Source organism: Microtus oregoni, unplaced genomic scaffold (genome assembly GCF_018167655.1).
Source record: "Microtus oregoni isolate MIOR12 unplaced genomic scaffold, Mior012 000099F_ref0000060, whole genome shotgun sequence".
In the NCBI taxonomy this organism is placed as follows: domain Eukaryota; kingdom Metazoa; phylum Chordata; class Mammalia; order Rodentia; family Cricetidae; genus Microtus; species Microtus oregoni.
This window is the reverse complement of record NW_024544712.1, coordinates 570,790-591,658: the sequence shown is the minus strand read 5'-3', so window position 1 is coordinate 591,658 and position 20,869 is coordinate 570,790. Positions and strand designations below refer to the sequence as shown.

The 20,869-nt window shown below is 37.6% G+C and overlaps 1 protein-coding gene across 1 annotated transcript in view; it reads right to left on the bottom strand.

Annotated features, from left to right (window-relative positions):
• LOC121443097 (histone lysine demethylase PHF8-like) overlaps positions 1 to 20,869 on the bottom strand; it is a 107,417-nt gene that overhangs the window by 57,597 nt on the left and 28,951 nt on the right. The window contains exons 7-12 of the mRNA XM_041644783.1: positions 19,807 to 19,993; positions 17,307 to 17,469; positions 6,000 to 6,087; positions 5,391 to 5,497; positions 3,613 to 3,704; positions 334 to 423 (exon numbers count right to left, since the gene is read on the bottom strand). Coding sequence (XP_041500717.1) covers positions 334 to 423; positions 3,613 to 3,704; positions 5,391 to 5,497; positions 6,000 to 6,087; positions 17,307 to 17,469; positions 19,807 to 19,993 — 727 coding nt within the window. The remainder of the gene's footprint in view (positions 1 to 333; positions 424 to 3,612; positions 3,705 to 5,390; positions 5,498 to 5,999; positions 6,088 to 17,306; positions 17,470 to 19,806; positions 19,994 to 20,869) is intronic.

Below are 20,869 nucleotides of genomic sequence, written 5' to 3'. Positions count from 1 at the left end.
GTCAAGCACTATATGTTCAATTCACATTACCTTATTAACAACCTTAAGTAGCTATCATTATTCTCATTTAGAGATAAGGCAATTGAATTTCAGAGAGATTAACTGCATCTGTGAGTTTGTGGACAGGCACTACATCATTCATGTATCCCAGGAAACTAGCCCAGAGTGTGGCATGCACAAGATTATTTAAATGAACGACTAAACAAATAAATAAGGCCCTTGATAAGAGTCTTCCCATTCTTTCCCTGGGCTTTACACCAACTACAAAGTCCTGACCTGCTACTTGAGTCTCCAGCCCTTCCCAAATGCCTTCCTTCCTCCCAAGCTTCTTACTTCAACCAAGCGGATCTCCCTAGCCAGATCTTTAATGAGCTGCACAGTCCGCACTGTCTCCGGGATTTCATCCTCATGGTCTGGTAGAGTCTGTCAAATAAGAAGCATAAGACAACTGATTTCTTGTAAACATGCTAAGGGCATGCAATGAAGAAAGGACAGTCTTTTCAATAACTGATAGGAAACCAATTAGATACTGGACATCTATAGGCAAAACAAAAACAAAACTTTAATACATTTCTTGAAATAAACACAGAGAATTACACACCTAAATTTAGAACTTAAAAATATAAACCCTATATAACCAATGAGAAATTTTTTTGTGAACTTTTGTTAAGCAACTAATTCTTCAGACACAAAAAACATTAACTATAAAATATCAATAAAATGGACTTATAAAAGACAAAAACCTGTCTGAAAAAACCTCTTTTATTTTGGGACAAACTAAAGACTGAAAGAAAACTTTTGTAGAACATATATCTGAGCATAGAGGTATACGCCTATAATTCCAGTGTTTAGGAGGTTGAGGCAGAGGATTCCAAGTTTGAAGCCATGTTGGACTATATAGTGAAAATATGTCTAAAAGAAAGAAAACCCACACATATCTGGTAAAAGACGGCATCAAGAAGTGTCAAGAATTAAGATATAAACTTAGCCCACACCTCTCAAGAAGACAAGGACATTAGGGAGATCAACTGGGACAAACCAACTTGGGAGAAGAGAGCTCAGTATCTGCAGCTACCTGTCCATAGCTAGCTAGCTCAATAGTACCTCTGAGAGATAACTGCTAGTTGTGTGTATTCTGTTTGTTATTTTTTTCAGTACTGAGATTTAGATTTTTATATAGATATCAAGCTTTTCATTGTTATTTCTTCTACTACTGTTCATTTTGTTTCTGTATTTAGTAGGCAGAAGATAAAACAATTTCCCAGGACTTTATTTCGCATGGCTCAATTCTTTCTCCACTCAACAGTTAATTAATCTGGAATTTGAGGGTGAGGCTATATAGGGCAATGAGAACCCATGTAACCCAGCTGAATAACTTTAATGGTTCCCTCCCTTCCAGGCTAGGATGGGTACTGGAGGGAAGGGAACAAGTGTTTCTTCCCATGTAAATCATCTGTACTTCAAAGAAGAATTTTTCCATGAGCATGTCTGTGTTCCTTAAAAGTATCCTACTCTCCTCTAGCTCCTTTTGGCCATGCTATTTGGAGCCATTCCTTGATTCCTGGATTCATTTTGACTCAGTGTATAAATACTTAAGAACTACTCACTCACTTTCTTTTGGTGTTCCTGGAAGAGTCAGTCTGAAGTATATTTCATAGGAAGGATCAGAAATAACACTAAAGGTAGCCACACTGGAGGAGGATGGAAAAACAGAACTATAGGCTAAAAGCAAGGTGTACTAAGATCAGGGAACAAGAGAAAGCACAAAACACTAAGTTCAAAAGTATCAGGGAATTGTTGGCAACATAAAATGAAGACATTTCACAGGCTAAACCTTCAATGTCTGAAACCATCCCCTTAGATCACTACATGGAAGAAGACCATAGAGAATATGAAACCTGTATTGATATTTCTTCTATATTTTGCATTTCTTTTTTGACTCTATGAAACAAATTTTCTCAAATACAGTTTGATTAAGCATTTCTCCTCTAATACTTCCCAGATCCTACCCACCCAACTTTGTTCCTTTTCTCTCTTTAAAACAAACAAACAAAATACCCAACAAGAAACACACACAGAAAAGCACACACACACAAAAATCCCAGAAATCAACATGGACTCCCACCTCTAGCCAATATAAGCTATCTGCAATTGACATATGCTGACAAAGGATAAATCAGTTTTCCCCAATGTAGTTGATCTGGGTATATAAACCACACCTCAGGGCAGAGTAATTGGCCAACACACACACACACACACACACACACACACACACACACACAAACCCTCATTGTTATTTTGCATTTCTTAAGGTTGAAATTTTTTCAATGAACATTTGGAAAATAATATATTTGCATGGTTCAAAGAATAAAAGCCTCATTAGTACCCTGTCCCTAGCAACCCTCATTCTACCCTCTCCCATAGGTAACTATTTTTTCACTAGCTTCTGTTTCTCTACAGATTATGTCTTTAGGCAAATACGAACATACACAAACACAATTCTTGTATCTTCCTTTTTTACATAAATGGATGCTTCTATATATGATTCTGTACCTTCATTTGACAAATTCTGGAGATCTTTCCAAAACAGTATACAGAGAACTTAAGAAAGATAATAAAAATTATCTTTTATAGCTATTTTATACTCAGTTGGATAGATGAATATTGGTATGTTTCTTAAAAGACATTTTTGCAGTACGTATCAAGAGCCTTACATTTTTTTGTTCATATACTTTGATCCAGTCATTGATCTTTCAGGAAACTATCCTGAAGGAATTAACAAGAGATAAGGGCTAAGACTGACACAAACATATTTATTGTATGATTCATTGTAACTACAATCCTCCAAATAAGGAAAAAAGTAGAAAGCAACTATAAACAAATAATTAGAGAGCATATTCCTGAAAAAGAATAGCAGGCAGCAATTAAGTATTTATGAAAACTTGAGTAACACAAAAAATAGAATAAATAATGCAATACCAATTATTGAGCCCAGGGATAGAAGGTGCAAAACATGCAGTGCTGCAGAACTGACATCTAGTGCCCTCAAAAAATGTGCACACAGTACGCTGGAGATGGCTCAGCAGTTAAGGGCACTGGCTGCTCTTCTAGAGGAGATAGGTTCAAATCCTAACACCCATAAAAAGCCTACAACTCCAGTTTCAGGGGATCTGACACTCTCTTCTGACCTCTGCAGGCACTGTGTACATGCTGTGCACTTAAGTTCGGACAAAATACCCATACACATAAAATAAAATGGAAAAAATGTAATGCACACAAAAGATCAAAAGGAAATACAACTAAATGTTAATAATTATTTTAAGCTAAAATTATAGGTGACATTCTTCTTCTTTACGAACTTTTGCATGTTTCCAATTTTGAAATATATATATATATATATAAATATATATACACACACACACACACACACACACACACACATATATATAGTATTTGTTAAAATCAGAAATAAAGGCTCCTAGCCCAGTATTTCATTCTAATCCAGGAGCCTACTTGACTCTTTGATTCCTTATGTCTCCCCAAACATCTATCAATATCTAGTCTTTATAGAAGAAAGAATTACTGAGTAGGTGTAGAAACAAGCATATTTACTTCTTTCCTTGTCCAGGCTCTAAAGGCCAAGTTCAGAGCTTTACCACCATGGACCAAGTAGGAGGCAGGGTGTCTCCTGTTCTCTCGCAAACCTAAAGTAGGGGGAAAAAAAGAAAATGAATGTCAATGCAGCCATTCAGAGGGATGAAGGACTTGTTACCCTTGTCAGAAAAAGAAAATGCTAAAGATTCTGGGTACACCTTCAGCTCTGTTACACCAATAGTGTTCAGGCACTGAGAACTTACTAAACACTAGTTTAATCCTGACATGCACTTTATAAGCAATGTTCATTTTATAGTTCAGGAAACTAAAGGTCTGAGCAGTCTTGATCAAAGATATACACATAGCAGGTGCCAGAGCACAGACTAAAAAGATTTATCTATTTGAATATGAGGCTATATTCATTCTATTAAATTAGTCTGCCTTTTAGGTCTTAAACTGTCTTTGCTCTGCCTTACTTCATAAGGAGGCTATTAACAGCCAGCTTTAGGCTTTATAGAATAGGTAAATGAGCCATTAGTCATTCCACATTTGAACACTTATATGCCACTATGATTCCATTTATATAATATTCTTCAAATGACAAAATTATAGGGGTGGAAAACAGACTAGCAGTTTTCAAAAGTTATGGATGATGTAAGGGGAGAGAGTGTAAATGGTTGTAGCACTTTTTTAGATCATAATAGTCACTTTCCATTTTAATTTTTAGTTAATATACAAAAATACAAAGAGGTTTCACTGTGACATTTTTATACATATAATTCAGTATATTTTATTCGTTTTCTTCTTTATTCTTTATTATTATTGTTGTTGTTGTTGTTTTGAGGCAGGGTTTCTCTGTAGCTTTGGAGCCTGTCCGGGTCTCGAACTCACAGAGATCTGCCTGCCTCTGCCTCCTGAGTGCTCGTATTAAAGGTGTGCGCCACCACTGCCTAGCTAGTATACTTTATTCTTATTCACTCAACCCACTGCCCTCCTCTATCCCTTCCTTACCCCAGAGTCTTGGATTCTGCCTCCATGTTAGATATATTCTATTACCTGTTTGTTCTGCCCATCCCTCACCACGTGCGTCCAACTTTCTGACACTGCAACCCAATGTTATCTTCAAAGTTCACACTAGATAATCATGCAACTAGGTTATTAAAACAAACTGCAAAATCACTTCATAACATCTTAAGTTACTTTATAATTGTGCTGGGCCCCCCTTTTCTTCTGTCCTTAGCTACATGCAGCTGTATGTATGCAGCTCCTGGACCACGGGTTGGACATGCCTGCTAAACCTCCTCTCTAGTCATAGTCCCTTCTACTTTGATTGATCAATCTCAATCAATCTCTCTCTCTCTCTCTCTCTTTCTCACACACACACACACACACACACACACACACACACCATAAATTTAAATCTAGACTTCACATATGAGAGAAAACAAAATATTTGTCTGGGTCTGGTTATTTCATGTAACATAATGATCTCCAGTATACCAATTTTCTGCAAATATAAATTTTTTCATTACAGCTGAATAAAGTTCCACTGTGTTCAACTAGCAAATTTTCTTTATCTACCATCTGTTTATGGACTTCTAGGCTGGTTCTATATCTCAGTTATTGAAACATTTTACTGTATATATTTAAGGTATTAATACTGTTTTGAAATACATAGCAAGAAAACAGAAGTAGCAGGTTTTCTTCTCCCATTCCTCCTCTCCACAATTTCCACACTCCCTCTTCTTCCTTCTTTCTCTCTAAGCAAAAGTAATAGCTGGTCAGGCGAACCATACCTCGAAAGATGTCCAGAATATGTTTTCCCACATACCAGCAGATAGTCTCAAAGTTGGGAAACTTGAAGAGGTCTGCTGTGCTCAGCCGCTTCTCAATCTCATAGGCTCTGTAAGGAAACATAATGATTATAAAAGGATCTATTTGCTGATTATTATGTACCAAGTATTATTCTTGGTGCAATGTATCTACTGTATTTAATCCTCACAGTGACCCTGTAAAGCCCTATATACAAAGAAACTTTGGACTCAAAGATTATGTGATTTGTCCAAAGGCACATTAATAACCAAGTAAAGAAAGGGTGTTAACCTTGTCAAAGTGAATGTCACCAAGAACTAAGATACCATTATCTTTGCAGTGGTAGTGGTACATGCCTTTAATTCCAGCACTTGAGAGTAAGAGGCAGGTGGAACTCTGAGCTTGAGGCCAATCTGGTCTACAGAGTAAGTTTCAGGACAGCCAGGGTTACACAAACACTGACCAGAAAAACCAAACATACACAAAAGAAAAAGATACTTTCTAGTTGTCTTCATCTTACTATACTGCATTCCTTACTCAAGGGGAAAACATAAGCACTACAGCACACAAGAACAGGCAACTTCAGAACTCACTTGAGCTGCATTTCGATGTTAAGGCTGTGTAAGAAGTTCCCTCCAAAGGCTAGGCAGTCCACAGGGGTCAGCACGGCATGAATCCATCCTGTAGTATAATAAGGCAAAGGTCACAGCTAGCAGAAAGCATTTCTTGCTTTGGATACCTCAGTGCCTACCCAGTTTAACCCTGACTACATATAATACTCTTATTTGTTTCACTGTGGCAATATCTAACCTGGTGTACATTGTCACTATTGCAACCCTGAACAGAATCAACTTATGAAGTTAATGCACTTCTACTTATCCTCTCTTTACTTCAAAACTCTTTCCACTGCTTTACCTACCCTTTCTTATCTAAAAGAACATCACTCTTTTGCTAGGACTTCTTTCTAAAATGCACACCACTAGAGCACAATTATTCAATCTCCTTGCCTTTGATCCAATTTTGCAACATTATTTTTTTCCTTAAATATGTTCTATATTCATCTCCGTTTGCCATCCCTTAATCTAGAAAGTCTGTGTCCCTCCTTATCTCTCATACTGACTACTATTCCAAACTGACTTTTTGTTTTGTTTTGTTTTGTTTTTCTTAACAGGGTTTCTCTGTGTACCTTTGAAACCTGCCTTGGAACTTGCTCTGTAGACCAGGCTGGCCTCAAACTCACAGAGATCTACTTGCCTCTGCCTCCCAAATGCTGGGATTGAAGGCGTGTGCCACCACTGCCCAGCGTTCTTCTTTATAATTTATTTATTTTACATCCCATTGGCAGCCTCCCCTCCTGCCCCATCTCCACAATTCACCTCTCATCTTTATTCACTCAGAAAGGGGCAGGCCTCCCATGAGATTCAGGAAAGCATGGAACATATCAAGCTGCCATAAGACCAACCATCTCCCCCTGTATTCAGGCTGGGCAAGGCATTCCAGCAAGAGGAATAGGTTCCCAAGAGCCAACCAAAGCACCCTTACTCCCAATGCTAGGAGTTACACAAATAGACCAAGCTACATAATTGTCACATATATGCAGAGGGCTTAGGTAGGTTCCATGCAGGCTCCCTTGTTGTTGGTTCAGACTCTGAGTTCCCATGAGTCAGGTTAGATGTTACTGTGGGTTCTCTTGTTATGTCCCTTACACACTTGGCTGTTACAATCCCTCCTCCCTCTGAGCAGGACTCCCCAAACTCTGCCCAATGTTTAATCACCTCATTAGATGCTGAGAAAGCCGTTGGCAAAATACAACACACTTTCATGATAAAAGTCTTGGGAGAGATCAGGGATACAAAGAACATACTGAAACATAATAAAGGCAATATACAACAAGCTGACAGACAATGTCAAATTAAATGGAGAGAAACCCAAAGCAATTCCACTAAAATCAGGAATAAGACAAGGCTGTCCACTCTCTCCATATCTATTCAATATGTAGTATTCAAAGTTCTAGCTAGAGCAGTAAGACAACAAAAAGAGATCAAGGGAATACAAATTGGAAAGAGGTCTAAGTATTGCTATTTGCAGATGACATGATAGTATACATAAGCGACCCCAAAAATTCTACTGAGAACTCCTGCAGCACCTTTAGCAAACTGTCTAGATACAAGATTAACTAAAAAAAAAGTCAAATACCCTTTTATGTACAAAGGATAAAAGGATTGGGAAAGAAATCAGGTAAACAACACCCTTCACAATAGCCACACACAATATAAAATATCTTGGTATAACTCTTAAGTAAGCAAATGAAAGACCTGTATGACAAGATCTTCAAGAGTTCGAAGAAAGAAACTGGAGAAGATACAAGAAGATGGAAAGATCTCCCATGCTCATGGATCCACAGGATTAACATAGTAAAAGTGGCCATCTTACCAAAAGCAATATGCAGATTTGATGCAATTCCCATCAAATTCCAACATAATTCTTTATAGATATTGAAAGAATAATACTCAGCTTTATATGGAAAAACAAAAACCCTAGGATAGCTAAAACAAACCTATACAATATAAGAACTTCTGGAAGTATCACCATCTCTAATGTCAAGCTCTACTTCAGAGTTACAGTAATAAAAACAGCTTGATATTGGTATAAAAACAGACAGGTGGATCAATGAAACTGAATCAATGACCCAGAAGTAAATCCATACACCTCTTTATTTTTGACAAAGAAGCCAAATCTATACAATGAAGAAAACAAAACATCTTCAACAAATGGTGCTAGCATAACCGGATGTTAACATATAGAGGAATGAAAATAGATCCATATCTACTCTATCACCCTGCTCAAGTCTAAGTGGATCAAAGATCTCAACATAAATCCAGTTACACTGAAGCCGAGAGAAGAGAAAGTGGTGAAGAGCCTTAAACGCATTGGCACAGAAGGCAAATTTCTGAACAGAACACCAGTAGCGTAGACATTAAAGATCGACAATTAATAAATGGGACCTCATGAGGCTGAAAAGGCAAAGGACACTGTCAATAGGAAAGAATGGCAGTCAACAGAATGGGAAAATATTTTCACCAACCCCACGTCTGACAGAGGGCTGATCTCCTAAATATATAAAGAACTCAAGAAACCAGACATCAAAACACAAATAATCCAATTTAAAAAACGGGGTACAGATAGATCTAAAAAGAGAATTCTCAAAAGAAGAATCTCAAATGTCCGAGAAACACTTAAAGAAGTATTCATCATTTTTAGCCATCAGGGAAATGCAAATCAAAATGACTTTGAGGTTCCATCTTACACTTATCAAAAACACAAATGGCAGCTTATGCTGAAGAGGATATGGAGCAATGGTGGAAAGGCAAACTTGTACAGCGCTTTGGAAAAAAAACCAATACAGCAGTTTCTCAGAAAATTGGAAACCTACCTCAAGATCCAGCTGTATCTTGGACATATAGCCAAAGGATGCTTAATCATACCACAAAAACACTTGCTCAACTATGTTTTATTTGTAATAGCCAGAATCTGGAAACAATTTAGACGTCCTTCAGCCAAGGAATGATAAAGGAAAGTTGGTACATTTATACAAGAGTATTACTCAGTTGTCAGAAACAATGACATCAGAAAATTTGAAGGCAAATGGATGGAAACCCACCTAGAAAGATAAACACGGTATATACTCACTCATAAGTGAACTGTAAAGTAAAGGATAACCATGCTACAATGCACAGACCCAGAGAGACTAAGTAACAAGGAGGGACCAAGGACGGACAAATGGATCTTCCTGAGAAAGGGAAATAGTGATTTCCTGAGTGTACTGGGGGCAGATGGGCATAGAAACATGAGGGATCTGATTGAGGGGTGGGTGGAAAAGGAGAGTGCTGACAGAGATGACTGGAAAGGGGGGCTTTTCAGGTTGAAGTTTGATATAAGAGAAACTCCCCTAAGTCTACAATCATGGCCTCAGCTAAGACTCCTGGCAGTGGTAGATACATAGCCTAAACTGGTCATGCTGTGATTGGATTTGTTACTACCCCAGTTTATTATCTGAGAGCCATCAGATTCAAACTGTTTTTTTATGCCTCTAGGTATAACAAAAACCTTTCGAACTGGTAAAACATCAATACCAGTAATCTATGATAGGCGTGCGCTCTCTCTATATGTATGTATGTATATATGTATATATATACAACCACTAAAACAAACAAACAAAAAACTAAAGCAAATAAGCCACTAAAAACCACCACAAGTTCGAAACCTAAAAATTCATATGAAAATTCAAGGGATCATAAGAAACCAACCTTGGAAAAGATGTACACAGTTAGAGGACTGGCAATTCCCAACTTCAAAACTTACTACAAACGTATAGTAATCAAAGAATTATACATTATCATAAAAACAGACATATAAAACAATGGAAGATTTAAGATCCAACATATACATGCACATATGGTCAACTGACTTGTCCTGATTTGTTTTTTTTCCATTTGATTTTTTGGTTTTGCAATACACGGGAGCAAGCCCAGGGCCTTGAACATACTATGGAAGCACTCTACCACTGAACTATAACTTGAACCTCAGATCAAGCAATTTTTGATACAGAAATCAAGACAATTCAGTGAGAAAAGAATTATTTTCAGGATAGTCTGGAACAACTGGATGCCAACAGGCTGAAGAATGAAACTAGATCCTCACCTCAAACTATATATAAAAACAAACTCAAAATCAATAAAAACATCTAAATATAAGAGCCAAAACTAAAATGGAAACTGTGAAACATACTCAGAAAGCTAAGGCAGGAAAATGACAGGTTTGAGGCTAGCTAAAGTACAAAGCAGACAAAATATAATCTGAGGGAGACAATGTCTCCAAATAAAAACCCTACAAAATATAAGTATTCATGACCTTGAGTTACCAACACTTATAGAGATATAAGTATATATATATATATCATATATATTATATAAGTATATAAGATCAAAAAGCTAAGGCAGCAAGGTCACAGGTTTGAGGCCTGGTGGCTCGCTATACAGTAAGATTGAGTACAACCTGAGTGAGACAAACAAAAAAACCCACAAACCACCCTGTAAACCATTATGACAATATATAGGATATCAATAACATGAGCAAACAAAGAAAAAGAAACTGGACAAGAAAAAACAGATAAACTGGATAGAATTCATAACTTTCATGTTTTATAAGACACTATCAAAGAATGTCAAAAGACACAACTCTTCAGAAAGAGGAGCTCTAGGTAGTTAATGGCTTCTGAGAGAGAGAGGGAGACACAGTCACTGGTAAAATAATCTTCTTCCATGCTCATGTAAACAACCCTCATTTAAGCAACCCTCATTAAATGCAGGAGCACACACACAGATGTGAAACTAGGAGGACTACTTGTTTGAAAAAAGGAATTCAGCAGGGGGAGAGGATAACAGAAGATAATGGGGGGCATGAATGAAGTATATATATACATATATGTGTGTATGGAATTTTCAATAAATCAGTTTCTAATGTATTAAAAATAATGTCAAAAAACAAACTGAAGAAGAAAATTATTTTTGAAAATATATCTGATATAGGTATAGTAAAAGAATATAATGAACCCTTGTAGCAAGAATATAATGAACCCTGTACTTACAGAGAGTAAGTAAATGATTCCACGAAAATACCAAAGCATAAAGAGCTATAAAGTACAGAAGTTTTTTTCAAGATGGTCAACATTAATAATCATTAGGGAAAACACAAACTAGAACCTCAGTGTTACACCACTACTCACACTAGGATTGCTATGATCATAAAGATAGAAATGACAATCATTGGAGAAAATATGAAGAAATTAGAACCCTTATACTTTGCTATCTGGATGTAAAACAGTACACATATATACTTTGCTAACAGCTTAGCAGGTCCACAAAAAGGCACACTATGGAGTTACCACATGATTAAGGCATTCCTCTCCCAAATAGATAAACAAGAAAACTGAAAATACAAGGCGAACATATACCTTATCTAAAATACTTCAGATCAGAAGTGTTGCAGACTTGAGACATTTTTAAAATTTTGGAATATTTGTAAATACATAGATATCTTGAGGATAAAAAGAGTTATTCTGGGAATGAGACCCAAGTCTAAACAAATTATTTATGATTCTAATGTACTTTAAACAAACAGCCTGAAGGAAATTTTACATACTTTAATGCACTTATGTCTTTGAGCATGACCCTATCACATTAGTCAGATGTGAAATTTTCTATTTGCAGAGTTGCTTTGACTCTCAAAAAGTCTCAGTCAGTAAAGTACTTGTCATATAAGAACAAGAACCTAAATTCAGATGCCAAGCATCCATGTAAAAATCTAAGCACAGCAGTATGACTGTAACTCCAGCACTGGGGAACTTGGAGAAAGAAGGACTTGTCAGACTTGTTACAGCTAGTCTAGTTTAGTGAGAAATTATGTCTCAAAAATAAGGTAATGGGCCGGGCAGTTGTGGTGCGTGCCTTTAATCCCAGCATTTGGTAGTCAGAGGCAGGTGGATCTCTGTGAGTTCAAGGCCAGCCTGGTCTATAGAACTGGTTCCAGTACTGGCTCCAAAGCTACAGAAAAACCCTGTCTCAAAAAAACCAAAATAAATAAAAATAAGGTGATGGGTTAGAGATAAATGGCTTGGGGATTAAGAAGATTGGCGACTTTTCCAGAGAACCTGGCTTCAATCCATAGCACCCACATAGTAGCTCACGACTGTAACTCCAGTTCCAAGGGATTCAATTGCTTAATTCAGGGCTCCAGGGGGACAAGGCAAGCATTTGACACACTACTTACATGTAGGCAAAAGACTCATACAAAAACACTATAATTAAAAAAATAAGGTGAAGGACAACTGTAGAAGACAGCTGATGTCAAATTCTGGATTCCCATGTGCATACACACCAACATACACTTGTGCATACACAGCGAACTGTGTACATACACTGCACATAGAAAATAAACTCATAAAACATGATTTGGGGGTTTCAGACTATTACATACTTTTGGACTCCCAAGTGTTGGGATTAAAGGCATGCATCACCACTGGCTGGTTGGATTCCAGATTTTTCATTGGGAATATTCAATTCACTATACTGGCACAATAACTTGTACACAAATACTCATAGTAGCATTGTTCATAATAGCCAAATTTATTCCACGCTAGGATGTCTGACACATAATTATAACCTGGTGTAGGAGTTCCTTCTGTTTGTGCCTTGCTATCATTGGTTAATGAATAAAGAAAACTGCCTTGGCCTAGTTGATAGGGTGGAACTTAGGTAGACAGAGAAAACAGAACTGAATGCTTGGAGGAGGAAGGGACATGGAAGACACAGAGACAGAGAAGCCATGGATCCTCCATATCAAACGGACACTGGTTAGAATCTCTGGTAAGTCACTGCCATTAATGGAGATGGGTTAAACTAATGTGTAAGAGTTAGCCAATTAGTAAGAACTAATGGCCAAGCAGTGTTTTAATTAATACAGATTCTGTGTGGTTATTTTGTGTGTAAGCTAGCTGGGCGGCTGGGATAAACAAGGAGTCCCGCTCCTCATGTACCAATAACCACAGCTGCTCAAGAAGATGAGGCCTGACTAGACTATGCAGTTAGCTCAGTACCAACCTGGGCAACTTAATGGGATCCTGTCTCAAAAAAATAATAAAATAAGTAGGATAAAAAAAATAAATAGTGGCTGTAGAAATAGCTCAGTGGTAGAGTACTTACATAGCATTCACAAGGCTTTGCATTCAATCCCCAGTACCAAGATAAAAAAGAAAATAGAAACAATGCAAATGTAAATAAAAACAAACAAAATGTGGTTGGAGGAAGCAGATGAGCAGTATGGAATAGTTTATCAAGGCATGACAAGGCTGTTCACTTTTTTCCCCATTCAAACTCACAGCAGCTGTGATTACTTGTGTACGAGATTGGGCTCTCTAACATGCAGTCACAGAAGGATGAAGCGTTCATGGGGTCATCCTTCCCTTTGAAAATTTATATGCAATTAATGGTTGATAAAGACAGAGATTTTCTTCAGTAGTGTAGCCACTAGTAAGGTTCCTAATATGCTTCTGTTAAAAACTCTAAGGAAACTTACTGTGTTTCACACACATAAAAGTAAGCTGGGCAGTGGTAGTACATGCCTTTAATCCCAGAATTCGGGAGGCAGAGGCAGGCGGATCTCTGTGAGATCAAGGCCAGCCTGGTCTACAGAGTGAGTTCCAGGACAGCCAGGGTTGTTACACAGAGACACCCTGTGGGAGGGAAGGAAGGAAGAAAGGAAGGAAGGAAGGAAGGAAGGGGAAGGGGAAGGGGAAAAGAAAGGAAAGGAAAGGAAGGAAGGACGGACTCTCAACAGAGGAATCTAAAATGGCTGAAAGACACTTAAGGAAATGTTCAACATCCTTTGTCATCAGACAAATGCAAATCAAAACAACTCTGAGATTCCATTTTACACCTCTAAGAAAGGCCAAGATCAAAAATACTGATGACAACTTATGTTGAAGAGGATGTGGGGTAAAGGGAACACTTCTGCATTGCTGGTGGGACTACAAGCTGGTACAGCCTCTTTGGATATCAGTATGGCGATTTCTCAGAAAATTAGAAAACAACTTTCCTCAGGACCCAGTAATACCACTTTTGGGTATATATCTGAAGGATTATCAATTGTACCACAAGGACTTGTCCTCAATTATGTTCATTGCCTGTCATAGCCAGAACCTGCAAACAACCTAAATACCCTTTACCAAAGAATGGATAAGGAAAATGTGGTACATTTATACAATGGAGTGCTACACAGCAGAAAAAAATAATGTCATCTTAAAATTTGCACGCAAATGGATGGAGCTAAAAACACCATATTGAGTGAGGTAACCCAGATCCAGAAAGATAATCATTATATATACTCACTCATAGGTGGTTCTTAAACATAAAGCAAAGAAAACCAGCCTACAAATCACAATTCCAGAGAACTTAGATAACAATGAGGACTGTAAAAGACATACATAGATCTAATCTACATGGGAAGTAGAAAAAGACAAAGATCTCCTGAGCAAATCAGGAGCATGGGGACCATGGGAGAGGTTGAAGGGAAGGGGAGGAAATGGAGAGGAGCAGAGAAAAATGTATAACTCAATAAAATCAATAAAAAAGAAAAGGGAAATATGTAGCATATTCATATAATATAACACTATTTTGCAGGGACTGGAGTTGTAGTTCCAGTTGTAGCTGGTAGAGGTTTTGCTTAGCATGAGCAAAGCCTTGTATTTGATTTCTAGCACTACATAAATGCAAAAAATTAGGCATGGTAATACAAGACTATAACCATAGTACTCAAGGAGATGGAGGCAAGTTCAAGATTATCCATGGCTACACAGCAAATATGAGTACATGAGAGTCTGTTACGGGTGGGGGGGGGGGGAGAGACTGTTTTGCCACAAAAAAAAAGTGGTGAAGTAAGGTGTCATATGCTTGTAATCACATACTTTTGAAGCTGACAAAATATTTCAAGTTTGAGGTGAGGCTGGACTACAGAGCAAATTCCAAGATCACATGAAGCTGTCTAAAGAGAAAACAGAGCAGGGGGGAAACACTTGTAATCTCACCACTCAGAGAAGGTAGAGGCAGGAGAATCAATAAATAGTTCAGGGCCAACTTCAGCTACACACCTAAGTTCAGGCCAGCCTGGGCTAAATGAGATCCCATCTCAAAAACTATTAAACTGACAACAAATGCTGTGACATGAACTCTGAAATTATGCTGAGTGAAAAAAGAACAAACAAAAGACAACAATACATTTTATGGAACACAATCACATATATATATATATAATACTCAAAAGAGGCAAGTCCATAGTAAAAAATTTGTTGTCAACAGCCTGGGAGAAAAACAAAAAAAGTAACTGTTTCCCCCTTGGGAAGGTGAAATAGACAAGATCTCCTGAGAACATTGGGAGCAGGGGGTGGAGGGAGAAGGGAGGGGGGCAGGGCAAGAGGAGGGGAGAAGGGGAGTGGTGAGAACTTGAGGGAATGGAATAGTCCAGATGGAGGAAGGACAGAGGTGAGAGCAAAGAAAAAGATAGCTTGATTGAGGAGACATTATGGGGTTAGAAAGAAACTTGGATCTAGAGAAACTGCTAGGAATCCACAAGAATGACCCCAGCTCCTTGTGGTCTATAATTGACAAGAATGTTTGTGTTCTTTCTGGCCCGTGGGTCTCCACAGAAGTAGTAGAGGTATAAAAGGCTTTAGCTCTGGGAAAAATAAAGGTTGCTGTTCTTCAACCTAAAAGGAGCCTCTTCTCGGCATCCAGGCCAGCAAGATCCTAAGCAATGGTGGAGAGAGGGCCCAATCTTGACTTGTCCTGTAGTCAGACTGATGAATACCTTAAATGTCACCACAAAACCTTTGTCCAGCAACTGATGGAAATAGAGGCAGAGACCCACAGCAGAGCACTGAGCTGAGCTCCCAAAGTCCAGCTGAAGAGTGAGAGGAGTGAGAATATGAGCAAAGAGGGAAAGACCATGATGGGGACACCCACTAAACAGTTTACCTGAGCTAATGGGAGCTCACCAACTCCAGCCAGACAGGAAAAGGAACCAGCATAGCATCATAGAATGTGGCTGACAGTTGTATGGCTGGGGCAGACAGTGGGGCCATTGGCAGCAGCACCAGGATTTATCCCTACTGCATGTACTGGCTTTTAGGGAACCTATTCTCTTTGGATAGATACCTTCTTCAGCCTAGATATAGTAGGGAGGGCCTTACCCTCTCTATGGAGTGGATAGGGGCTGGCAAAATGACTTTGCTGGTAAAAGCAACATAGGCTAGATAATGCAAAGAAAGAACCTTATAAAGTTAAAGAAATTAAATGCTAAATTAAAACTCTTCCCCAACTTTTCAGGTCCATGTAATTTCACAAAAGAAGTCCAGTCATTTGTTTGTTTATCGTTAGCTGAACAAGGTAACTCATGCCTTTAATCCCAGCAGTTGGGAGGGAGAGGCAAATAGATTTCTGTGAGTTCAAGGCCAGCCTGAATTTTAGAGTGAGATCTTATCTCAGAAAACAGTAACAAAATCTTTAAAATATTTATTTTGTTTTGTTTTTAAATGGAGTTTTACTAAATTGCCCAGGCTGGCCTTGAAAACATAATCCTCCTGCCTCTGTATCCCAAGTACCTAAGATTCCAGGTGTGTTTCACTATGCTCTCATTCAATAAATATTTTCACTATACATTTCAAGAAAATTCAATGTTAATCCTGATTAAAAAATCAAGGAACATTTAATTTGGACAGAGATACCTTGTTCATAGAAGACTCAATTAGATTACAGATATCAACTCTCCCCAAATTGAGACAACAGGGCTATTTCTTCAAAAATAATGTACATACTTGGCTCAGGATATAACTCAGTACAACATCTGCCTAGCAAAACACAAATTCAGACCTACGTGAGACCTAAGAATTCAAGAAGAAAAACCTAGGCATGAACTATTAAGAAAGAATGTTTACATCCTGGGTCTTTCAACGTTGTTGACTAGAACATCAGCCTTGAAGTTACTATCCCTAGAGTCACAGGGCTGACTCCATCTATCTATACCCAATTTACATCAATCCAGTATAAAGAGGTCAATCATCCTCCTCTTGCCTGCTCTGCCATGTGCAGCCTCCACAAACAACCACACTACCTACTGGCCACCGTATAAATTTTCTTGAGGTCTAGTTCATAACCTCTCAGATGATGAGAAAAATAGATCTCACATAATGAGATTAAATTACGGGCAGGATTTGGTACAGTGCCACCATCTCCCTTCTTTCTGCCTTTCCCATCCTCCCATCCTCTCCTCTAGAGGGACTCAAGAATGACCTGTAGGAATGAAAAGTGTTTGTCCTTGCTTCACAGAACACTTGTAGCACTTTTCCACCTGGTCACCAAAAAACATCTCGTTCTGATTAGAGGAACTGCTCCAACACTCAAAGAGAGTCAGATTAGCATTTGTGGGGCGGATCAGGTAGAAGATCTTCTCACCCTAAAAAAAAAAAAAGATACCATAACAAAGATGTCAAGCAAAGTCCTTCTGGGACAAGAGATGTTCCAAAGGGTCAAATCGCTCTCCCATCCTTCACAAGCATAGCAGTATTCCAGACCCATTTCCCATTTTTTATATCATTTTTTATCCACTGCTGAAATTTTCTTCAAACTTATGAAAACAACTTGAAGGAGGTATTTAAATCAAAACTGTTTAAGTTACGAGAGAAATATATGCCAAATACTTACTCTTATTTCAGATGTAATACCAAATGAAAAATAGCCTCTATAGGTAAGATCAATACTACTAGTCCTAGAATTTAAGGCCATATTACTGATGAGAAAAAAACTGAATATGCCTTTAAATGCCAGTTACACAGTGTTCCTTCTCACACCTGCAATCAAAGTTATTAGTTTTAAAAGTTTAGTAATTGCCCAAAGACTTCTAAAAGGTGATTTTTCATTAGATGATTATCTGTTGGAAAAATATTTTATTTCCTAATTGTGTTTTGCTTGGATAATCACCTGATAGACAAAATTTGGTGGGGAAAAAATACCTAATATATTACCAATTTAAATATAGAAAACTATTATATTTGTTACAAAAATAGATATGTGTACTATACAACTGGTGAAAATTGACAGTCCTCACAGATTGGCTAATAATAGTATTATATCAATTTCCTGATTTTGATAACTATCCTGTAATTAGTTAAGAAATACTTTTGTTCTTAAGAACTATATAATAAATTATTAGAGATAAAAAGAGACACTATGTCTAAAACTACCCACAAATGTCTCAAGAAAAAGTATACAGTCATTTCATTTGCTTTGGAAGAAGAAAATGAAAGCATTTGTGAATATGGATAAAGAACAGAGGACTCATTATCCTTGTATTTTTCCATGAAAATATTAAAACATGCACTTGCATAACAGCATTTTCATTTACATGTTCCAATTCTTCATGATAAACCAATAAAAAACAACTAATTGAAGATGTATGATCATTTTGTATAACAACCATGAAGCAAATTTTCTGTTCCTTCCTTGGTTCTTCTGATAAGATAATTAAACAGGATAAACAGTGGTGAAAATAATCAAAATTATTTAAGAAATGTATTCCTAACTGCAAAAATCTTTTATAGCCACCATACAGTAATTATAAAATCATAACAACCCACTAAAAAGAAAATCATAGGAATTATTACTTTGAAAAGAATTGTAATATGTTTTATCTGTGGCCATTAAGTAGCTATATAATTATCAAAATTCACAAACATATAAATGAATTCTTTGGTACAGATATTAAAGTTTGGGGGAGAGAAAACTCATGTTATCAAGAATTTCTAAAGAAAATACAAACATTTTCATATATATTGGTAGAATAGAAATACTAGAAATTTCTAATATTAGAAATAAAAGAAATTAGTTCCTTTAAATAGGGAACAGTTGGGACTATCTTAAGGAATCTATTTTAATTCACAACTACTTCTGCAGTGCTAGAAAAACAAAGAAGCGGGCTGGAGAGATGGCTCAGCGGTTAAGAGCACTGGCTACTCTTCCAGAGGTCCTGAGTTCAATTCCCAGCAACCACATGGTGGTTCACAACCATCTATACTGAGATCTGGCACCCTCCTCTGGCGTGCGGGCATACATGGAGGCAGAATGTTGTATATATAATAAATAAATAAATCTTTAAAAAAAAAAGAAAAACAAAGAAGCCAGAGTCTTGCACATGCTTAATAAGCACTACATCATTAAGTTAAATCCCCAGACCTCAAAAAAAGTATTGTTTTAGTGCTGAGGTGCAGTCTAGGGCCTTTTGTTTTTTTGGGGGGCAGGGTTTCTCTAACAGCACTGGCTGTCCTATGGAGACCAGGCTGACAACTAGGCACACATCTAAATCACAGACATCTGCCTACCTCTGCCTCCCAAATGCTGGGATTAAAGGTGTGCACCACCACTGCCTGGCTCACCTAGCGCCTTCTTAGGCATGCCTACCTCCATCACCATGTATTTTTTGTTGTTCTTCGTTTTAGTTTGAGGTTTTTTGAGACAGTAGCTCATGCTTTAGCTCAAGCTGATCTGAAATTTATCATGTAGCTCAGGCTGATCTCTAACTCATGGCAACCTTCTTGCTTCAACCCTCCAAGTGTTGGAATTCAAGGCCCAAGCCACCATGCCTACCTTCAAAAGCGTTTTTGCTTAAGCACCAAAATTAGAGGCCCCTCTTCCAAGTAACAAACCTTGATAGAGTTAACTATGTTAAAGTATTACCTAAATAGAATATGAAAGGCAGGTACATCTGGTTACCTCCAGAAGTCATATTCATCCCTACCTTAAGCACATGGTACCAGACTGAGGTGCCACCAAAGTCAATGTGAAAATCTGTATAGCTATCCCGCACACTAATGAGGCAGTACTTCTGCACATTGGGTCTCTCAAACACACTTTCCTCTGGCCACAAGTTCTCCACCCATGACAACTTGCGAACAATCTTGGGTGTTTCCACAAGGTTTGAGAGCCTAGTAAAGAAGGTGAAAAGACATGTAAACTGACTGAAAATTGAAAGTTTAAGCCTGAATAAAATATTCTGGCCAGATAAGACAAATAAGTCATTTTCTCTACAGAACCCAAAGGTATATATAACACTTATTCCTATAAATTTGATCAGTAGTCTTTTAAAATCTTTCTTTAATTTTATTTATTTTTATTTGCATTTATTTTATGTGCATTGGTATTTTGCCCGCATATATGTCTACGTGAGGTGTCAGATCCCCTAGAACCAGAGTTATAGATAGTTGTGAGCTGCCACGTGGGTGCTGGGTATTGAACCTGTTCCTGTGGAAGAGCAGCCAGTGCTCTTAACTGCTAAGTCATCTCTCCAGTCTTGATTTCAGTCTTATTTCATCAGATTCCTAAGTCCTAGCTCCAAATCCTTCCCCAGTAGAATGTGCTCATTTCTACTACTAAATTGTCATAGTTATCATTTCACTTTCCGTCTACTTATTCAGCACGTAGTTTATAAAAGTTGCATTGTCCCTACCTTGATATCTTCTTTATGAAAAGCCCTTATACTACAGAAACCTCCTGGAGCTCAGCTCCATAAATCTGGCTGTTTTTATCCTATATAAACTCATAAATCTTTTAGAACATTATACACTCTCCTGTTTGTTTTGACCTTCAGGAAAGTAAATGAAAACTCTGCAGTCCATCTCTACAAATTATTTAAACAAAGAATTATGCATTCATGTATATAGCACATATCCACATGCAACCTAGTCCCTCGGCTTTATTTTCTGTGTGTTCCAGTTTTTTCCCCTTTTCTGCATATCTCAAAGCTATCTCACAGACTTTCTGGATGAAGTGATATATAAAGCAACTATAGCTTTTAAATATGT